General features: G+C 46.3%; 3 protein-coding genes across 4 annotated transcripts; 1 reads left to right on the top strand and 2 right to left on the bottom strand.

The window, feature by feature from the left end:
- Nucleotides 1-249: 249 nt before the first annotated feature.
- Nucleotides 250-2,508, bottom strand: neurl2 (neuralized E3 ubiquitin protein ligase 2). The gene is made up of 2 exons (XM_012838948.2): nucleotides 1,417-2,508; nucleotides 250-1,303 (listed from the first exon to the last, which is right to left on the bottom strand). The coding sequence occupies exons 1-2, from the start codon at nucleotides 2,156-2,158 to the stop codon at nucleotides 1,188-1,190; spliced, it is 858 nt and encodes a 285-aa protein (XP_012694402.1). The 5' UTR covers nucleotides 2,159-2,508; the 3' UTR covers nucleotides 250-1,187.
- A 201-nt stretch (nucleotides 2,509-2,709) lies between these two features.
- Nucleotides 2,710-17,034, top strand: tex2l (testis expressed 2, like). 2 transcript variants are annotated; one of them, XM_042703223.1, is made up of 13 exons: nucleotides 2,710-4,196; nucleotides 5,601-5,715; nucleotides 6,861-8,190; nucleotides 8,997-9,197; nucleotides 9,559-9,901; nucleotides 10,381-10,631; nucleotides 11,221-11,361; nucleotides 11,755-11,854; nucleotides 13,497-13,626; nucleotides 14,696-14,830; nucleotides 15,521-15,733; nucleotides 16,293-16,413; nucleotides 16,679-17,034. In XM_042703223.1, the coding sequence occupies exons 3-13, from the start codon at nucleotides 6,901-6,903 to the stop codon at nucleotides 16,841-16,843; spliced, it is 3,090 nt and encodes a 1,029-aa protein (XP_042559157.1). In that variant the 5' UTR covers nucleotides 2,710-4,196; nucleotides 5,601-5,715; nucleotides 6,861-6,900; the 3' UTR covers nucleotides 16,844-17,034. The 2 variants fall into 2 exon arrangements, with proteins under 2 accessions (XP_042559157.1, XP_042559158.1); XM_042703224.1 differs by lacking the exon at nucleotides 5,601-5,715.
- A 298-nt stretch (nucleotides 17,035-17,332) lies between these two features.
- rnf151 (ring finger protein 151) lies at nucleotides 17,333-19,021 on the bottom strand. Its single transcript, XM_042703362.1, has 4 exons — nucleotides 19,001-19,021; nucleotides 18,601-18,746; nucleotides 18,274-18,370; nucleotides 17,333-18,133 (listed from the first exon to the last, which is right to left on the bottom strand). Exons 1-4 carry the CDS (start codon nucleotides 19,019-19,021, stop codon nucleotides 17,624-17,626), a joined length of 774 nt encoding a protein of 257 aa, XP_042559296.1. The 3' UTR covers nucleotides 17,333-17,623.
- Nucleotides 19,022-20,204: the final 1,183 nt, after the last annotated feature.

Raw genomic sequence — 20,204 nt, 5'->3', positions numbered from 1 at the left:
GATTGCCACAGGGCACGGCCCTGACCATAGACATATATATTCTGTATGTCTATGGTCCTGAGCAGTTGCCTCCCAGGTATCGGGGGTGGAGTCCAAAATTCTTGAAGGAATCCTTGAAGCGTTTCTTCTGCCCACCCTCGTGGCTTGGCGTCCCATGAAGTAGCTCACCATAGAAGATTTGCTTGGGGAGACAGAGGTCTGGCGTGTAAGCTACGTGGCCTAGCCAAGAAATCTGTGACTGGGTCAGGATGGTGCGGAGGCTTGGCAGGCCTGCTCTGGTAAGAACTTTATTTCATGTGTTTTGTGATTTCTTGCCCAAACTGTAGCTTATGCATTACAGTAGCCATGACAGCATGCACAACATAACATATTACAATCCTTCCAGGACGTGACCCTTATTTACAAAGCAGCTAACTCCATAAAACACACTTTTATTGGGTCATTTGACCGATCAGTCTAAATTAAATCTCACACATACACACACACACACACACACACACACACACAATAATCTGATCAACTTAGTTCTGTTTACAATGATTTTAAGGTTGATATAAAAAGTAATCAGTGGTTTAGGCTATCTCTGATGGCCGTCTGGAACAGACTGTGTCGCAGTGCAGATTTACTGGTATTTCTCTAGTTTATTAAAATGAATTGTGTTTCCTTCTGTATTTGTTACTTTGTAACATTCCATTTACAAACATTTGCCTTTACATTCTTACAACAGTTACCTCATCATTTTTAACTCTGAACTGGTCAGTACAGTACATACAGTATGTTAAGACCACTGAAACCAGATGTGTATCTGTTATAATGATATCAGATTACCTGAACCACAACGGATGGAACTATGGTCAAGGCACATTCACAAAGTGAAAACAAATATATATGCAACATCTTGTAGAAATGAATATGCACCTTCAACAGTGGAGACAGATGTAAATCAATACATGAGGCAATTTTGGGTAAGCTTTGTCAGGGAATATTTTGTGTAATTTTGGAATATGATGACAAGGTTGATCTTAGCTGTCTTTTCATAGTTTTTCATAGCCCAAAATGTGAGATATACTGTGAACACCATAACAATTTATGAATTTTTTTTTACCAGGTGTGTTTCTTTTCAGGGGGATTTTTTTTATCTTTACAGGAAGTCAAAAATGATGGTGAAGTAGCATCAGGATTGTCCTTCACTCATACTTGCAGAAATTCTTAAGCAGCTCAGGAAGTTCCAGCCAGTCCAAAGCCATTCTGTGAACGATATTTTTCTGAATGGCCTTCCGACAGAGTGTTTGCAAAGATGCAACTAAATAGGGGGGGGGGGAACAAACAAGGAAATGTTTAGTGAACAACTCTAAACACTATCATTAATAAATCATATTTACTTTCAGATTTATAGAAATTAAGAGGTGTATTTACAGCCATATTCCACCTGGACGATGCGGACACACTTGGTGGCAGCAAACACATCCACAACTGCATAGATTGGCTGACTCGTAGGTATCCTTTTGGCTGAGGGCCCCATGTCCTCACCATTGATGACCATGTGCATGTCAGCAAAACCTGGTTCTCTGGGTACGTAAAGGACTCCAATGCGGCTCCGGCGAGCCGTGGGAGGTAGTGCATTGTACTTGTACAGGTCGTCCAAGATGTGGCTGTACCTGCCTGGCCGACTGCGCCCGACTAGTTTATCCATGGGGATGTACAACTTTTCAATGCACAGGTGGGGGCTTGTGAAAAATATCTTGGGTCTGCTGTTTCCTCTTTCCTCCTCTGGCTCGCCCCTCCCCAGTCTGTGGCCCCCTGCTAAGTCGTCCGCTGGCGATGGCTCCTCCTCAACAACTCTATTGTGGTTTCTAGTGATGGCAAACACCCAGCTATTACCCAAGTCAACCAGATCAGGAATGGAGTACTCCGGCACCGGTTCCAGGGTCCGAGGGTCATGTGCTGTAAGTCCAACGCGAAGATGGCCGCACCAGCCCAGCTCCTTTTCCTCAATCTCCACCAGGAAGATTTCTCCAGGACTCAAGGGGTTTTTGCTGAAGCACACCCCATTAGCAAAACTTTCAACCCGGGTGGCTCTCGTCCCAGTGGGATCCAGTTGCACATTGGTGCCATGGATGGGGTGGAATTCCATAAACTGATCCAAAACAGCGGCCATGTCTGAAGGAACTGTTCCCTAGAAGCGAACAAAAGCTGTGCTAAGTCTACTTAGCTATACAGATTAGCATACGTGAACATGGCAACACACCGGGTAAAATACCTGAAATCGTAACACTGCAACACTACACCACCCTAAATAACAAAAAACAGGAAACAACACACTGTACCAAGTAAATGAAGATGGCCTATGTCTGTTTGCAGTATGTTTGCTGTCTGTATGCCAGCAAGCTACGCAGTCCTAAAGTCTAACTCTTTCAGGCACTGAGAAGTTTCTAGTGACACACATGTGTCTATTTATAAACAGCAGCAGATGTCAGCAGATGCTTTAAAAAGAAGGCAAGGTATGCAAAGGGGAGATAGAGATTAATGGGAGGAGCCCTGGCCTCTAGGAAAGTAAGGCCGAAGTCCCATGTACTCACTAATTTTGGCTGGATGCAGTTTTTACTGTGCTGCCACAATACCACCTTACTGAATTTGGGGCAATTTGGTTACTTCAGTTTAGACAGTTCAGGTTTTGAATATTACTATTATTATATTAAGTACTGTTACATGCCTCATCAATATAGAAACTTTAATTAAACATATTATCCAGTAACTTTACATAAGTGTCATGAAGTACTTAAGTGAGTGTGCCTCTGATTGAATTACTCAGCTTTTCTGGGGTAATGAGTTTTGTGAGTATGTCTGTCACAGCCTTTCAGACTACAATAACAGCAAGGTCTATTTGAACTGTTCTTGTCAGCTAACAAGGGACCAGTTTAGCGCCACCAGCAGAATTAATAAATTACGCGGTGGATACCGTCATTCAAAATAGTTAATTTCCGTCACAGACTTGGAGACCATCTGTTTCTAGCCTATATCCTGCTTTCACTCTACCAGATATGCTCTGAACGGAAGTGCTGACTCCTGCAAGAGGCTCAGTGTACCGAACATTATACAAGCTTTAGTGAAAACGCTGATGCAGATGGACTGGAGGTTGAATTGGACATGCCACCACAGGGAGGAAGGGGGGGAGAGTAAAGATGACATGATACAGGGAGCCAGGAGCCTTAAGTGCATATGGTTGCTGTGCATTTAAGGGTAATGACCTGTACATAAATACGGTATGTGTTTTGCCTCCACATACTCAGGGGATGCGCAAATTATTACAAAAGTAATTTCTCACATCTCAAGGTAAAGGCTAATATTTGTCATTCTGTGAAAATGCAGAATCATTTCTAAAACCATTTAGTGATCTATAAGGAAGAGGTATTATAGCTGAGGTATTGAATTTGTTATTAAAATATATCTAACATTTTCAAAAATAATATGGAGAGGCAAGAGGTTAGTCTCCCTTGTGTGTGTGTGTGTGTGAGAGAGAGAGAGAGAGAGAGAGTGTGTTGGGGCTGGGATGTTTAATCTGGATTAAAGTGGACCGCAGCCATCCTTTCCATAATCAGATTGGTGCGCTGATGTTCGCTAAATCACATCTGGATGAAGGCAGCAAGAGGGAGGTGTTGAACTATGTTCGGGTGCGCATCTCCATGGCAATATTACCATATCCCGATGCCATTCGGTCGGAACTACAAACTGTTCAAAGTCGGCGAATTTCATTTCATCCGTTACGCGTCGTGATAGAATCAGATTTGGACCGGTGGCACGTGCACAGCTGTACAGCACCCTGGGGTATTTACTAAATCCATCGTGCATAGCATATGGGCTTCCTTGCGGATGACCGAAAAGCCAGCGATTACGAGTATTTCAAAGAACATGTATGAAGGCACCGAATGGAATGTGCGCACTGTAATGCTGTTAGGTTTCTGAACTCATATTATCAGGATGTAACAAAATGTCAAAGAGACTCCGCACGTACAAATATTTTGAAAGACCACAACAAATGCTGCGGGGAAATATCTCATTCTTCTCTTTTCATCGTCGTTGACAATAGTCTCTACCCAGAAAGTTTCTGGACCGCAGGGAGCAAATCAAAACATCGCACCATCTTTCAGTGACTCCCAAGAAGTCGGGTCAGTCCCCCCAGTGCTGAAAATTATTTGGTGAGTGGCTCTGTACCTTGACGTGAAAACATTGTCGTCATTTCACAATACTGTTGCAGTTTGTGTTCTTCTTTGCATCGCCCATGTTATTTTCACTGGATTTACTGCGATGAAATTCACCTGTAACAATATAACCCCTGGTTATCCTTTCCTTAATTATATGCTCCTACTATGACGTTGAAAATGCCATGATTCAGAGGTTTGAAACAGTCATACACATTGATGACATCCATGACCATATTAACTGGAAGCATGCCTAAATTATGTGTGCGTGTGTGTGTGTGTGTGTGTGTGTGTGTGTGAGTGTGCGCGCGCACACGCCTCCATCAATGACATAAATATTAGTTTTCCTCTGGCTGGCAGCACAAGTCTGATTAAAGAGATTTCATATTTCCGAAGAAACACCTTAATATTGTGTCTGCCTCTGACTCATAAAAGCCTGTCAGTCCACAAGACACACAGTGGAATGGTTAATCTGCATGACTGGCGTTGACTGCCTGTTTGCAGGGCCCCTCTATGTAAGCCTACCACACTGAAGAGTCAAGCCCATCATTTCACAAGAGGAAACATGCTAGTGGAACACATTGGCGGGTCAGAACAATGAGAATCAGCTTGTGCCCCACAGGTACACTGCACAGAGAGCAGGAGGTCCATTCACACGCTGGTATCTATTCAGTCTCACAGGCTCAGCTTGTACCATCTCTGCCTGGCACTAAGGGAAATGGTGAATTATTGGAAAAATACAGTGGCTGAGTGCTCTGTCATGACCTTTAAGCTCTTATTGAATGTGACATACAAAAGGCAATCCCTGACATTACACCAGTGAGGGCCTGAGGGAATATCTGAGAGACTGTTTCTTTGTCATCTGCTTGTGTTTTCCTACTAACATTTTCCTTTTATAAGCACAGTGGCTCGCACCGATGGTTTTCTCTGTGTCTTTTTAATGGACCTCTGAAATGCACATTACTTGCTGTGATGTCAAAGCAAATGTCAGATTGCAACCTTTGATATTAAGTACACAAAAGGATTACCTCTATGTAATTGATAGAGCATGACAACTTGGTTAAGGGCATAGCCATAATGTTTCCCCCCTGCTGTTACCTGGTGTCTGGTGAATCACACAATTTATGCTCACAGATGTTGAGAAGTGTGCTGTCCTTCGTTTCTGTGGAGCGGGGGTGATATGCTTGATAGCTTTAAAAATGACTTGATCCATTCAATGACACAGACAAAGTTGACACGATTGACGCCAGTCACACCAATATCAGCCAGGTTGTCGTGTCGCCTGCTCAGTGCGATGACGGCAAAGTCATTTCATAACAGTGTCTGTCTCTGCCCTGTGTTCTGCAAAGAAGATTATTCCAGAAAAGGAAGGTTTATGCTCAGATTGTTGTCCTGTCCCAGGTCTCTCCACGTCCAGAGACGCCACAGGTTTCCGCCACCGTGTTTAGACAGCTGTTGTTCATCTCTGCTTTTGGCACCACTGAGCTCCACATACGATGGCAGTCTGAACATGTTTGTGAGTATCTGTAGAATTTGGCCTAATACTGTCCGCCGGTTTAACATCTCACCACAGACCATTTTGGATGGAAAGGAAGGATTACAGAGAATCCACCAGCTGCTGTTGAATTGGTAGAATTTGTGTCAGGCTGTTACGTAATGCTAGTATGTGGTCTTTAACTCACTTTGAAATACAGTCATTGACCCAGAAAAGGTCGGGATACTCTCCCTTCTGTACGGAGATCGAGAAGTGGTCTGTCCATTGGGATTGTTAAGGGTTAATGGGGTTATTGTTCATTTCCATACATACATTTGCTGTAAGGCAGCTGTTGAGACTCAGAAGTCTTCTAAGACCAATATGCTTCCTGTAAAAGGTTCAGCTGTCGGTGGCGTCACAAGCTTATGTAAACACAGGCCTGTATATTTTGATGACGAGCATTGCATTCATTTTGTTCGTTATGTAACATATGTAACCTATGCTGTGCAACAATGGATCAATGCATATCGGTAGCGGCAGTTTGAATTTAAAAGTGGAATCTGTCCCTTTGAAGGATGACTGTGAAAGGGGAGCCTTATGGCTGTGTCTCCCAAGGGTGAGGGAAGGCAGCGCAGTGCATGAAGCTTATGAAAGCACTCTGCATGTCGCGATGATCAAGAGGGAAAAATATCCTTCAAAAACAAAAACTCTGCCGAGGGTGAATTCTAGATATATGCTGGCAAAGAATGTAGCAAGTGAAGCAAGCTTAGTGTTGGCACATACACTTACTTATGGAGTAGGTGTCCCTGTCCTTACCAGCGGATTTATCTTTGAGCTTAGATGATGGCAGTGAGCTATTGAAATTAAGTCAGAGCTCTGCCCTACTTTTTCCGATCGTTTAAGAAGAACATTCCCCCGCTCTATTTTTATGAGCATCGTGAGCCCACACTTATCGAATCTGACAGCAGGGGCAGAAATCTTTTGTTCTCACAAGAGAGTGCTGAGTAAATATTGAGGCTCAAGTAATTACCTCGCAGCAATCCCGCTCACCCACACACTCACCAAGCAAGAGCTCCCTAATGGATAAAGATTACAGAAACAGTAATAAATGTCTTTCACATCAACACAACCTGAAGTCTCTCAAGGTGATGTAACCCAGTATGTTTTTGTCTCCTTGAATGTAACAGTAGAGAGTCTGGAGTGCCTTCTTCTGTGTGAAGATAAGAAATGGCTGAGACCATAGGAAATGATGGAGGACCCAAAAATCGAGGGCTCTGCCCAACTCCTCCTCCTCCAGGGGCTCATGGTGCAACGAAAAGGGGGATTGTGATCCAGCTGACGGGCACAGAGGGTGAGTGGGACAGCCTGGATGACAACGAGCTGATCTTCACCCTGGAGCGAGACCAGGGAGGAGCGAGTGCCCTTCTACCCAAACAGATATCCTGTCCTGACGAGGACGACTGGGGATTGCGCTCACAGGCATTCCACGTTCCACTCTCGCCCTCCTCGCCAGGCTCCCTGGGGGATTTGACGGCCTCCATGCCCAGCTTCCTCTCCCCGGGGCTGCCGTCCCCCACGCACCGACCCATGGCCAACCTGGTGAAGTCCCTCTCCACCGAGCTGGAGCCCAAGGAGGCTTCCTCCTCATCCTCCACCCTCAAGCCGAGGCCCTTTCTCAGCCTGGTGAAGTCCATCTCCACCGAGCTCTCCCGTAGTGAGCCGGAGGTGTCCCAGTCGAAGTCCGACTCGCGGCTCAACCTGCACCTGCTTAGGCAGCTCGGCCAGTCCAAAGACTCCCGCACAGCCCCAGCTTCCCCGGTCAGCCTCTCCCCCCCAGAGTCTAAACCAGGCTTCTTCAAGACGGAACTGGAGGACACCAGACGGAAGCTTCAAGAGGCCATGCAGGAACCTCTCAGCATGTTCAACAAGATGATGGGTGATGACAGCAGCGTGTCCAGCAGCCCCAAGCACCATAGGACAGCCAGCTCGGTGGACTCCCCAAGCTATAAAGGCTTTTACGCAGTCATCGGCAGATCCACCGGGGATTTGACCGCGACTGACTCCCAGGCTCGGAACACCAAGACAGAAGGTGACTTCAACCTGCCCATCTGTAACTGGCCGGTCGAACACGGCAAGAGGAAGGGGTCCTGTGCTTACCATGAGCACCACGGCCGATTTAAGGACCTCAACCCCTCTTTGGAGCTCTGCTGTCACGGAGGTGGGATCATGCAGGTGATGGGGGTCGGTCCCACGGCACAGCCTAGGAACCACCACACCCCTCATGTGCCAGCCGTGGGACTCTGCCTTCTGGCTGTCCTGTTCTACTCTTACTTTATCCTGCCTTTGACTGCATATATGTCAGGCCTCTGCCTTGGCTTGATCTTTGGCTTCATGATAGGACTTCTGCTCATCCGCCTGGGCATGAGTAGACAGGCCACTCCACCTTACAGACGCAATATTAACCAATACAACTATGGTCGTCCAAGTGACCTCCAAGGTGATCCACCCTGCTTAAAGGTGAGTCTGATGTTGGTGGGGCATCAAGTTTAAACTGTAAATAAAAAAAAATATTTTTTACATGTTGGCAACTGAGTCTCACATTTAATCTTTCCTGCAGAGCATGCAGAGTTTTTATCAGACATGTCATCTTATTTCTTTTCACATCACCCTCAAATGTTTTGAAGTTGTAATAATAATATTGTGAAAAGAAATCATGCAGCACAGGATATTGTTAGAATAAAACCCTCTTTCTTGCCTGTGGCGTTCGTCTTTGGAACCGATTGCTTTTCAAATGGGCCACATTGCAGCTCCAACTGGATAGGCTGCAATTAATGTCTCTGTGCCAAGGCCAAGGCCACCATTAACGTGTCCCTTGTGCAGTTCGCTCAGTCAGACAAAGCTTGATATGGCACAGCTTGACTCCCACTAGCTTTTGGTACAATGCACCTATCATTTAAAACCCTCTCCTCTTTCATGTAGCAGGGTCCTTGGCAGAGTCCATTCACGGCAGACTGAGAACTCCAGGATTGCTTTTTTGTGCCTGGTTCTTAGCAGGGCAGGGCAGCACGCCCACGTTTAATCAGTGACTGCTGAGAGGCTGAGCTTGTTATCGCTGAGCCGGGTTGTCTGAATCATTGACCCTGCCATGGCCATGCGTTTCAGCTGCATGAGCGACGGCACAAGCTTGATTTTCCTGCGACGACTGAATCAAAGGCCCTCTAGTCTGTGCCCTTTGAGACCCGGGTGAATGACAGTGCAGATCAGAAGGTCTGATGGCGCTGAGTTGATCAAACCACTGTCTGTGTGTCTGCTTTGCCTTTCAGGGCTGGATGAATGAGATGTACGCTTACGACCCAGACTACTACCATCCGTCCTTGACACACTCGGTGTACGTGTCTCTGGAGGGCCCGTGCCTGAGGCTGGACTACCCCCGCCAGAACATCAGGCGCAGGGCTACCTTCGACGAGCAGCCCCAGGAGTCGACTTTCGTCCGCTCGCGGAATGTCCAGCTCACCAGCAGCAAGGTCTGTCTTTGGATCTAATGTTCAGAAAGCATGCATTATGCATACACATTCATTCTTCTTTCACAAAGGCAGAGGGACAAAAGAGAGCAGACATCCTCAAAGGGTCTCATCCATTGATTTTGTCAGATTGCTTTGTGATTCAGCTGACAGTTCCATCCATTTTGACCCCATTCCAAATATCCTATTGGTGTAACTGAACCAATGAGCTCTTTCTTTCTGAGGTGAAAGCGATGTATTAGCCATGTGCCATGTGCTGTGTGCCGTGTGCCGTGTGCCGTGTGCTGTGTGCCGTGTGCTGTGTGCCGTTTGCTGTGACACGCTTCTAATGAAGGCTGCTTATTGGGGGGTGTGGGGGACACAGGTGTTCCTGCGCCCAGCAGCTCTGGCACGCAAGCGGGTGTGGAATCAGAAGTACCCCATCTGCATCACGCTGGCCGAGGGCGAGCAGCCCGTGGTGGAGGAGCTGAGGGACGAGACCCAGGCCGGGGGTGGGGGCGGGGGTGGAGGTGGGGGTGGAGGCGAGCAGCAGCAGCAGAGAGAGGAGAAGCCTGTCACAGCGCCAGCCAAACCCAAACCTGGCCCCCCCACCACTCTGTACCTATTTGGCCGAACAGGGCGAGAGAAGGAGGAGTGGTTTCATCACCTCCTGGCGGCCTCCAGGACGGAGAGTCAGGACAGGCTGAACAGATGTGGCTCCAGATCTGGTAAGGCCGTCACTGGTCATTAAATAGGCAATAACAGTTGGCCAATCTGATCACACACCTGCGCCCAGGAAGATGAATAGCCCATTGTCCTTGTGTCAGAACTGAGTTGTAAAACTTTATATTACCATCTGTTGATTTGTCAAGAAAAGAACAGACAGGTTTGCTGGAAAATGTTATCACAAAATACAGAGTATGATGATTAGCTGTGAATGTTATACAGTATGTGCTGTGTGACATTTTCCTTGTGACAAACAAATGTTATTGTTATTTAGTAAAAAATTAAGACAGCTAATGTTAGTTGTGTTCAGTCAGTGCTGCTTCCTTAAACATCACATCCAAAATCATCTCCAGACATTTCACACTCAGTCAGGTTTCTATCATTTTACATCATACTGAGGCCATTACCACCCCAGCTCTTTCCTGAGCTGTGTGTGTGTGTGTGTGTGTGTGTGTGTGTGTGTGTGTGTGTGTTCATGCAGACGTGTCAGTGCCTCACGTGGAGACCCCCAGCAGCCCAGTGCAGTCCAGCAGGCTCTCCAGTCGGGGGAGCACCGAGGACCTGGCCTCCGTGTTGCTGTGCTCCCGCGACCTGGCGGGCAGGGTGCGGGGAAACACCCTGCTGCAGGACTACACCTCCTACATGGGCACCCTCCTGAGGTCCCAGGGCCCCAGCCCTGCAGCCAGCCCCGGGCCCAGCAGCACCAAGGCCAGCCCCACAGCCCCAGAGAAGGTACTGCAGGGTGCACCTGGGCCGTGGAGTACACCTATGGGGATGTATGGGGCAGTCTGTTGTTGTGAAAGGCTAGACGTGTAGTTGCATATAATTGCACTGTGTGGCATCTGTGTCTCCTCTGTCGGTCTTTGCTCTTTTGATTGAGGCTCATGAATATGAATATGTTTGTTGTAAAGTGACTGGATGCACTATTTTATGCATTCTGCCTGCCCAGTCCATGACGCTCTTTGGTAGTCTTTGAACTCCAGAGTGTTCTGCATGAGTTGGACAAAAAACCCACATTAATTATAGAAAGAAATTGGCTTTTCTGCTATGGTGGCAGGTCAGCTCGTTCTGCAGCTGAGGAACATGCAGTGCTGCCAAGCGGGCCAGTTACAGAGTTAATGAAGTCTGTTTAAGCAGCTGCTGCTTCATTCGCTTCCCAGCTTCGCTCTGCCATAATCTGAAGCCCAGAGGAACACAGGGATGGAACACAGACCCATTCAAAAGTCCTCTGGCCGCAGCGGAGCCAGAGTGGGCATCTGATCTCAGGTCAGACGGCCACGGACAGGAGCCATCTCACCCCACTGCTGCTTCTCCCAAACAGGAAGTATGCTGTCACATAGATGCCCCTCAATCTGTCTGGATCAATTCCCTGATTGGCCGGATCTTTTGGGACTTCCTGCAGGAGAAGTACTGGGCTGACGTGGTCGCGCACAAGATTCAGAAGAAACTGAGTAAAATAAGGGTGAGCGAGGTGTAGCAGCATGATGCATTCTGGGTAAAGTCAAAACAGAAAGCTCTCATGGGCATTGCCATTATTGCCATTTACAAAATGTCTTGAATTGACTATGATTATGGACACAAATACAGCATCTTATGCAACGGTTGCATTTTACATAATCTTTCATAATGATTCAAACTGAAATTGCACTTTTCTGTTGGGTGGATTGACTATCCTTCTGTAACCTATTTATTTCAGTTACTAAATCCTATATGGAATTTCTTCCAGATGAAAAAAATGTATGAATTTTAATGTTTTTCTTTGTGTATTTGTGTATTTGTGTATGTGTGTGTGTGTGTGTGTGTGTGTGTGTGTGTGTGTGTGTGTCTGTGTGTCTGTGTGTGTGCGTGTGTCCAGTTGCCTTACTTCATGAATGAGCTGACTCTCACTGAGTTAGACATGGGCTCGTGCATGCCTCAAATTATCAACACGTACGAACCCCGTATCAACTGCAGAGGTAAGTCCGGATGAGCCGCACCGAGCCGCATTGTGAAGCCATGTGTTGTGCTTTTGTGCTGTGTGTTATCCTGCGTGGTGCACTCCCGCATGGTGTGTTATTCAGTGTGTTATGCGCAGGTCTTTTCGAAAGATCCGATTAGATCTTCCATCTCAGAGGAGTGATGGCTCGGGCTCTGCTTATGTTCGCTCATGTGACGGCCCCCGAGTAGGGATGAGATCAGATATTATCCCGCTGTAATCTCAGCTCGCATAATGCAGCTCTTGTGCGTGCGTGCGTGTGTGTGTGTGTGTGTGTGTGTGTGTGTGTGTGTGTGTGTGTGTTTATGTGTGTGTATGTGTGTGAACATGCATGTATGTACGTGTGTTTGTGTGCGTGTGTTGTGTGTGTGTGTGTTTGTGTGCATGTGTGTGTTTGCGTGTGTATGTGTGTGTGTGTGTGTGTGTGTGCTTGTGTGTGTGTGTCTGCTGAAATGTGTCAGTGTTTCAGAGGACTTGGTCTCCATTTTATGTATGGGTCAATGCTTCTGTTAACCATTTGTATGAGGGCGTGTTTGCTTGTGTGTATGTATGTGTGTGTGAGAGAGAGAGAGTGACTGCTCTCTGATTGCTGGAGTGAAGTGCACACATTAGTGACTGAGAGAGGTTCAGCCGGGCAGTCTAAGAGCTTACACCTGGTATGAGTGTTGTTGTTGTTTAAAATTTCCCTTGGGATTAGCAAAGTATCCATCTATCTATCTATCTATCTATCTATCTATCTATCTATGTCTGACGCACTCTGTATCACACTCATATAGTCTTGGGCACATATGGACATACACCAACACACACACACACACTTACACGCACACACATGTGCACGCACACACATACACACTAACACACACACACACACAGGTACACAGACACACACACATACACACACATAGACACACACTCCCTAATCAGACCTCATCCCATTTGCAGATTTGCCACACTAGTTATCAGACGTTGAGGGAATTATAATCTGCTGTAATTTAGCGTAATTGAGGACGCCCATAATCAAATCCTCAAGCGCTCGTAATCCCCCTGAAATATCACACAGATTAGTGCCCCTGCTGTCATTGTCTTGGGCTAAATGGTTCTCTCCATAAATTCACTTTGTCTTCCGGATGTGGGAAGACAGTCCACAAGACTTTGTTCAATTTTAAAATGATCAGGAAGGAGGCCCTTTCTCCCCCAAACAAAAATCCTGGAATGCATAGGAAAGGAACTTCATTGAGCGATGCTCCCTAGCTGAAAAGGACAAACAATAGATGGACAGGAAGATCAAAGCAAAGGTTGTGTATGTAACTGCACATTTATTCTGTATTATGGATTGATGCATGTATGTGTGTGTGTGTGTGTGTGTGTGTGTGTGTGTGTGTGTGTGTGTGTGTGTGTGTGTGTGTGTGTGTGTGTGTGTGTGTGTGTGTGTGTGTGCATGTGTTTTTTTGCATTATGAATAATGTTGTATGTGTATGTGTGTGTGTATTTATATAAATATATATATATATGTGTGTGCGGTGTGTGTGTGTGTGTGTGTCAAGCATCTGTACATTCATATGGCTCATGTACTGAGTATGTGTTTTTATATATATATCCTTACATGCTTTGTGTCTCAGGCCTGTGGCTGGAGCTGGACATAGAGTACACAGGAGCTCTGCAGATGACCCTGGAGACCAAGATCAACCTGACCAAACTGGGCAAGGACAGCCTGGAGCCCGACCGTGTGGTGGAGACAGGAGGAGCCGGGTGAGAGGGGGCAGGAGAGCAATGACTTCTGGGAATTCAACCGTACTGGCGGCAGGACTTGTCTGAGCAGTTTGTCTGGGACTCAGGGGACTCACAGTACGAGTCTGGCTCAGGTCACAACACATTTAATGAACAGACTTAGCTGTTAGCTTATCTTGGGTTGATGTGGGCACCTTTAATGAACAGACTTAGCTGTTAGCTTATCTTAGTTTGATGTGGGCCAGTAAATCTGCTGAGTCTTTCTGAGTTTTTGATTGAGTAGCTGAAGCACCACAATGACACAGTTCATTTGGCATTTATTCAGAATGGGGACTGGAATGAGAATCGGATGTACCTGTTACTGGTATAACAATCTATTGTTTGTTTCTTTGAACAACTTGCCTTGGTGCCATGGAATGTTCTTCATTTCTGTCCTGCCCTGTTTTTTTAGGAAGGCAGTTGATTTATTTTCTCTGAGGGCACAAGACATGGTATAGGGGTCCTGCTTTTGTAAAATGTGTTGCCAAGAAGTATTCTGTATTTAGGACAATGTATACATTTAACTGCTTAATATAGAGAGAGATACTGTGAGAGCCATTGGGGTTCATGTTTTTAATTTTGTTTGGGACACTAGATGTCACTCTACCTTAATTGGGTTCACACATAGGTGTGAACATTCATGCACGTGTCAGGTGTTGCTTGACGGAGGGGGAGCACACATAGCTTTTTGACCGCTTCATTGTGTCGCCAAAAGTCTGTTACATTGTGTAAATTAAGGTGCCTGTTTGGATGTATGGTCACTTTTATGAATTCGATTTTATGGTGAGAAATAAATTATCATAACCGTGAACTTGAACTCAAAGTTTGAACGTTATTTTATATGTAACAAGTAAGCGCGTCAATCAAGTGCTCAGTCAATAATCCCTCTGGGCTTTAAGTGTAGACTTAGCCCATACAGATACATTTCTGCACATGTAGTGCTGAAATGAATTGTGCTACAGCAGAAATGAACCATGTGGTACAGTACACCAACACATATCTACACCACTTACATGAGCCTGCGTGTGTGTTCCATGTGTGTGTGCTGCAGCGTGCCCAAGCTGTGTGTGCTGGAGGACAGTGACGAGGAGTCGTCCAGCGCAGGTTCCACTGACGAGGAGGAGGTGCCCCTCACTGAGCCGCAGTGGAACCTGGGGGAGAAGGGGAGTCCGGTCGGCTCGGAAGGGTAAGAGACTTCCTCCTCTCGCATTCCTCCAAGATCGGTTATCAACTTAAATTACAAGGGAGAAAACAACCCCCCCTCCTCCCCGGGCCTACCTTTATGTGAGATAATTTTGTTGTAATGAAAAAGATGATTGCTTTCATTAGAAAGAAATTAAGTACAACACAACAATGCACACCCTAAACTCAAAACAACACCCATTCATCCTGTCCTGTTAGCAGATTTATACTGATGGTGCTGTGCATTTGGTTCTCAATGAGCTCTCACTATAGCCACTATGATTAGCAGACCCCTGCAGAAGACAACTCTTCTGGCTTTGATCCTTTGTGTTTAATGCAGCGCCAGCTCTGCCTCTCCAACAAGAAATCCTCCAGCCAAGTGCAGTTTGGTCCCCATTACCATAATATCCCATTAAATGGCTCACAACTCCAAATGGGGACACCAGAACTCGATGGCCTGAGGTTCTATCACTATATTATGCAAATGTGATGACTGAACTCTGTAGCAATATGAGATGCCCTTCTAGTCTGTTATAAAGTGATTGCATTTTAATGTTCTTGTTGGTGTGTGTGTGTGTGGTGTCATTTCCTGCTGTTTCAAATTGCTGTTATGTTGCTGTTCAAATTGCTCTGATCTCTCACTTGATGATGCCTGATGATGCATGATCCCCCCCCACCCCCCTCTTGTTTGCAGCCCTGCTGCCAGTGGCAGGACAGGTCGGAGGATTTTGAGATTTGTCGACAAAATCGCTAAGTCTAAGTACTTCCAGAAAGCCACGGAAAACGAGTACATCAAAAAGAAGATTGAGGAGGTGTCCAATATGCCCCTGCTGCTCACCGTCGAGGTCCAGGAGCTGTCCGGGACGCTGGCCGTCAACATCCCTCCGCCCCCCACCGACAGGATTTGGTACGAGCCGTTAGCCTAGCCGTTGCCACAGCGAGAGTGTGTGTTGACGCGCGACACAGGTCAGATGAGGGCATAGGTGGCGGTTCCTTGTGGCAGGCTGCGTGAGAGATGTCTCCCATGTCAGGCCAAAGCTGGGTATAATCATGCTTCAGTGGAGGATTATCCTCATTTAGCACGCCGTGCTCTGCACTGCAATTAAGAGGATGAGCAGGATAAATTAAACAAGATTGGGGAAAAAAACGCTTTGAATGGGGGTGTTGTTCTGATCAAATGGTGATGTAAAATCCCACATCTTAACTTTTTTAGTATTTTTTTTTTTCCCATAACAAATAAGTGAAATGATATGCTCTAAGGATAGTGTAGTATGCAAACCACACTCTATGCGCTGTGCTCTAGAAGTGCTCTGATAAAAGCAAACTAAAAAAGCAAAGATATTTGCAACTTTACATCCTTACTCTTTTAGCCCACTTTATCTTTTAACTTCCAGTCTTTAAATATGGGAGATTTGTTAATGCATTTGTTGGTGTGTCTGATGTTGCGTCTGCCCTGGCTGTCCCAGGTACAGTTTCTGTGACCCTCCTCAGCTGGACCTGAGGGTGCGTCCTAAACTGGGGGAAAGGGAGGTGACCTTCTGCCACGTGACCGAGTGGATCGAGAAGAAGCTACAGGACGAGTTTCAGGTTATTCCCCCCGCCCTCCCATTTTATAAACTCTCCGCCAATTGCGTCCTATTTCCTCGACAGCTAACGCCATCCGTGCCTAAATCCTATTAGAGATCAAATCATAGAATATAAAACCGCTGGTTCATATTCACATATTTTTTAGGTCAGAGTTCACACGAGTTGAACATAAATAAGAGGATTCTAAAACGCACCAGAACCATTTGTGTGATTACATGATTGCTTTTCACGTCACAGCCCTGCTCCAAACTTCTGTCTCTTTCAGAAAGTGTTTGTGTTGCCAAACATGGATGACATTTACCTGCCGCTCATGCACTCGGGCATGGACCAGCCTGCTGGCACCCAGGACCCCCCTGCCGGTTCACCGCTGCACAGCTCCATGGAGTCCATCGAGAGGATTCCCCCGGAGCTCTCGGTAGAGTGGGAGTAGTGCCACCCTGTGGACGCCCATGAAAATGCAGTGCTTGTCAGTGTTTACATATTGTAACTGAATGGCAACCTCCTCCCCAGCCAACCAGACATGCTGTAGCTGCCTGTGTACCGTGTCAAAATGTGCTCTCCATAGAGCCTGTTGCAATGTGGCTCACCGTGCTTTAGTTAATAAACATTGTTGAAGCAGGACAAGCGCTACGTATGTTTGTGTGTGTGTGCAGGGGGTTTAGAAGCAACAGAAACCATTGTTTTCATTCATGCCTCCCATTGTGCAGCACAGAATACTTTGTGAGTGGATGGGAATGTTTGTCCTGGAGGCCTGTCAGTTTGAATGCTTGGAAAGAGTTTCTGTACAATGAGAGGCTTTGAACAGATAAATAAGGAAAACTTCCTTGTTACTTTTATGGTGTTACCTCTGACAGTTACTTGAAAAAGATACAAAAAACTTTTCCCAAGAATTTCTCAAAAAGATCACAACAGCAGCCAATCATATGAAAGCACATTTATTCTTTGGAAATGGGTACACCACGTGAAAACAAATGACAAGTGAGACATGCTTGCCTTGTTTCAAATACCATTCTGTGCTATGCTTAGGCGTGTCACCTGGGAAGACCTCAATAAGAATGCCTCACCCAGCATTACTCTCACACCCATCTCAGGTGCGAGAGCTCTCCAACACGCATTCAGACCTAGGTCTTAAAAACACAAAGCAACTCCTACAAAATAGACAGAAACATTCCAAAGCATTCCTGCACAGACGCCCCGGACTCCAGCCCCTTTACGAGCTGCTGCTGCTGGTGCTGCTGGCGGTGCTGCTGTTGCTGCTGGAGCTGGTCCCCTCTCCGGGGCTCTCCTCTTCCTCCTGCTCCTCGCACTCCTCCAGCACCTCCAGGCTCTCGCAGATGAGCCCTACCTGCCGCCGCATGTGGGCCATGGTGCTCTGCATGCGCGTCATCTTGCGGCGCAGGGCGGCGGCGATGGTGCGCTGCCGGCTGCGCTGAGCCTCGTAGCGCTGCTGCAGCTCGCGGTAGCAGTTGTGCTGCGGCTGCGTGGTGCGGCTCAGCTGCGTGCCGCAGCCCATCGGGCACAGCTGGGTCCAGTGCGGGCAAGCGCAGGCGTGCGAGTCTGCGTCGCGCCGCAGCACCCGCGTCCCGCAGCCCAAGTGCGGGCAGAGCAGCCGCTCGAAAGGACAAGTGGAGCTGTGGAGGTACTCCTCAGAGAGAGGGAAAATGGCTGCACATCCCTGTGGTGTGTTTCGACACTGGTGCCAGGGGGAGGGTAAAAAAACGAATAAGAAAAAATTAGTTGGTCATTCATGCCAACAAGAGTATGTGTTGCTGTCGATAGGGTCATCAAGTCAGATATCTATCTTGCCTAATATTCTATTCTATTTTCACCTCTTATTTCAGTGACACAAGAAAGCCTCACCTTGACTTGTAGGCGACCGATGGCTTTGCTGAGTCTGAACATCACAAACATGAGGTTCTGACTCACGGGCTTCCTGCAGCAAGGACACGTTTCCTGTCTGCGGAGCAAAAGGAAGTAAAAATGTCTCTTACACATTCACAAGAGAGTGGGCAACTTTCCAGCATGATTCATTTTTACCACCTAGGCACCACATATCACAACCACTCCTTAATATGTATCGTTCTTGACGTCTGCTATAACCCATTCAACTAAAGAACAAGCTAGGCTGTGAGGAATACCCTTTAAAAGCCCAAAATACTCAAATAGTGCAATCATAGTGGTGTGTACCTCTTCAGCCACTGGAGGATGCACTTCTTGCAGAAGATGTGGTTGCAGGCCACACGGACTGGGCAGCGCAGGACCCCTCTGCAGATGATGCAGATGAGGTCATAGTCCGGCGCCTCCACAAACAGGTCCACTTCATACCCTCCACTCTGCTCATACAACCACATTTTTTGTGAAGAAAATTCATTTTTTGGGGGCATAATGCAGGTCTGTTATTATGTATTAAAGACATAATCCACACTGAAGATATGAAAACCATTGATGGATGACTAAACTGCTGAACTACCAAATTTCAAATGAATTACATGAATTCTTGAAGAAAATCATGAAATGATTTATGCAGGAAATGAAATAACTTTACTTCATTTACTGTCATCTAAGAGGAATTCTTTCTGAACCTCACCTGAATCTGATTCTGAATCATCTTTATTAGCTCTGTAAATACATTTCCTATTTGATATGTAATAAAGCTCAAATCTGAGATAACAGCTTCCAAAGAAAGCTGTTATCTTAGATTTGAGTCTGCCTGGCCTCAGCTCGCTGTGAAACTAGTTCAAACAGGTCACACTACTTTAACTAGGTCATCAAACAATCACATAAGAGAGAGAAAAAATAAATAATATTTCAGATTCAAAATTAAACTCAGGTCAAGTGACACGTGGGGTCCCTTTCAGCTTCTCCATACCGGAGACACACATTACCGGATATTTTGTATGCATGAGCGCAGCCGTGTTCGTCAGGTTGGACAATGCCGAGCACAGTCTGAATACAGAGCCACGCGGCCAGCTCTCCCTAAACACATCTAGAAGGTCAGCTGACCCACCGCAACCCAGGCCGGGTTTCTATCTCTTAACTAAATAAGAGTAGATATAACTCAAATCACTGATAAAAATGTAGAGAAAATGTAATGCTGGTGATGAATTGTGTCAAATTTTAAGGTAAGAGAATTATATGTTAGGTTAATCATGAGATGCTTCACAAACAGCAGAGTACAACGGGCAGTGTCCACACATTTCAGATTTACGTTGCTCAATTTACATGGATGACTTGAATTTGGTCTGTTTTTATGTTAAAAACAACCAAATTTGAAGGGAAACCACACATGCACAATGCAAATCAACCAGCCACGCCTCTGAGATGACCCAGGATGAATCAAGCGTGTGTTCATCACTGGCCTGAACACTCACCATGTTTGTAGGTTTCTGTTGTCAATGGCTCCCTTTAGATCCTGGTACCATCACTGCGGTGTGGCCCTATGTTCTCATCAGCTCAGTCTCCACACATGAACATATTCCAAGGCCACATAGAGTCCCATTCAAGACGAGGCCAAACAATGCGGTGTTAAAACAGCCAAAACCTGGATCATTTGACTTCATACGTGTAGCACTCATTTCCAAACTCCACTTTTACCTTCTAGCACCAGCAACCAGGCAGCTATAGTCAGTACCAGATAACATTCACGCCAACCACCTGGGAGCCTATTTTTTTGTTACCATCCAGGTTTTACCAGGTGGACAAAGGTATTGCCATGGAAACCTGCGAACTTTCAATGGCAGCATGATGTAGAGGCCACAAATGCTATTCTCTTGGTGCTCTGCCATTTTGTG

Source organism: Clupea harengus, chromosome 23 (assembly GCF_900700415.2).
Source record: "Clupea harengus chromosome 23, Ch_v2.0.2, whole genome shotgun sequence".
Taxonomy (NCBI): Eukaryota; Metazoa; Chordata; class Actinopteri; order Clupeiformes; family Clupeidae; genus Clupea; species Clupea harengus.
The sequence above is the reverse complement of the archived record's forward strand: the minus strand, read 5'-3'. Positions and strand labels throughout refer to the sequence as shown.

Bases quoted from the DNA above. Each gene is read 5' to 3' on its own strand.
- neurl2 (XM_012838948.2), bottom strand. From the start codon at position 2,158: ATGGCCGCTGTTTTGGATCAGTTTATGGAATTCCACCCCATCCATGGC. The intron at 1,304-1,416 runs GTAAATACACCT...CCCCCTATTTAG, and splicing joins CGTCCAGGTGGAATATGGCT to TTGCATCTTTGCAAACACTC.
- tex2l (XM_042703224.1), top strand. From the start codon at position 6,901: ATGGCTGAGACCATAGGAAATGATGGAGGACCCAAAAATCGAGGGCTC. The intron at 11,362-11,754 runs GTGAGCGAGGTG...GCGTGTGTCCAG, and splicing joins AGAAACTGAGTAAAATAAGG to TTGCCTTACTTCATGAATGA. The intron at 14,831-15,520 runs GTAAGAGACTTC...TCTTGTTTGCAG, and splicing joins AGTCCGGTCGGCTCGGAAGG to CCCTGCTGCCAGTGGCAGGA.
- rnf151 (XM_042703362.1), bottom strand. From the start codon at position 19,021: ATGATTCAGAATCAGATTCAG. The intron at 18,747-19,000 runs GTGAGGTTCAGA...TTGTATGAGCAG, and splicing joins TGATTCAGAATCAGATTCAG to AGTGGAGGGTATGAAGTGGA. The intron at 18,371-18,600 runs GTACACACCACT...TTTGCTCCGCAG, and splicing joins ATCCTCCAGTGGCTGAAGAG to ACAGGAAACGTGTCCTTGCT.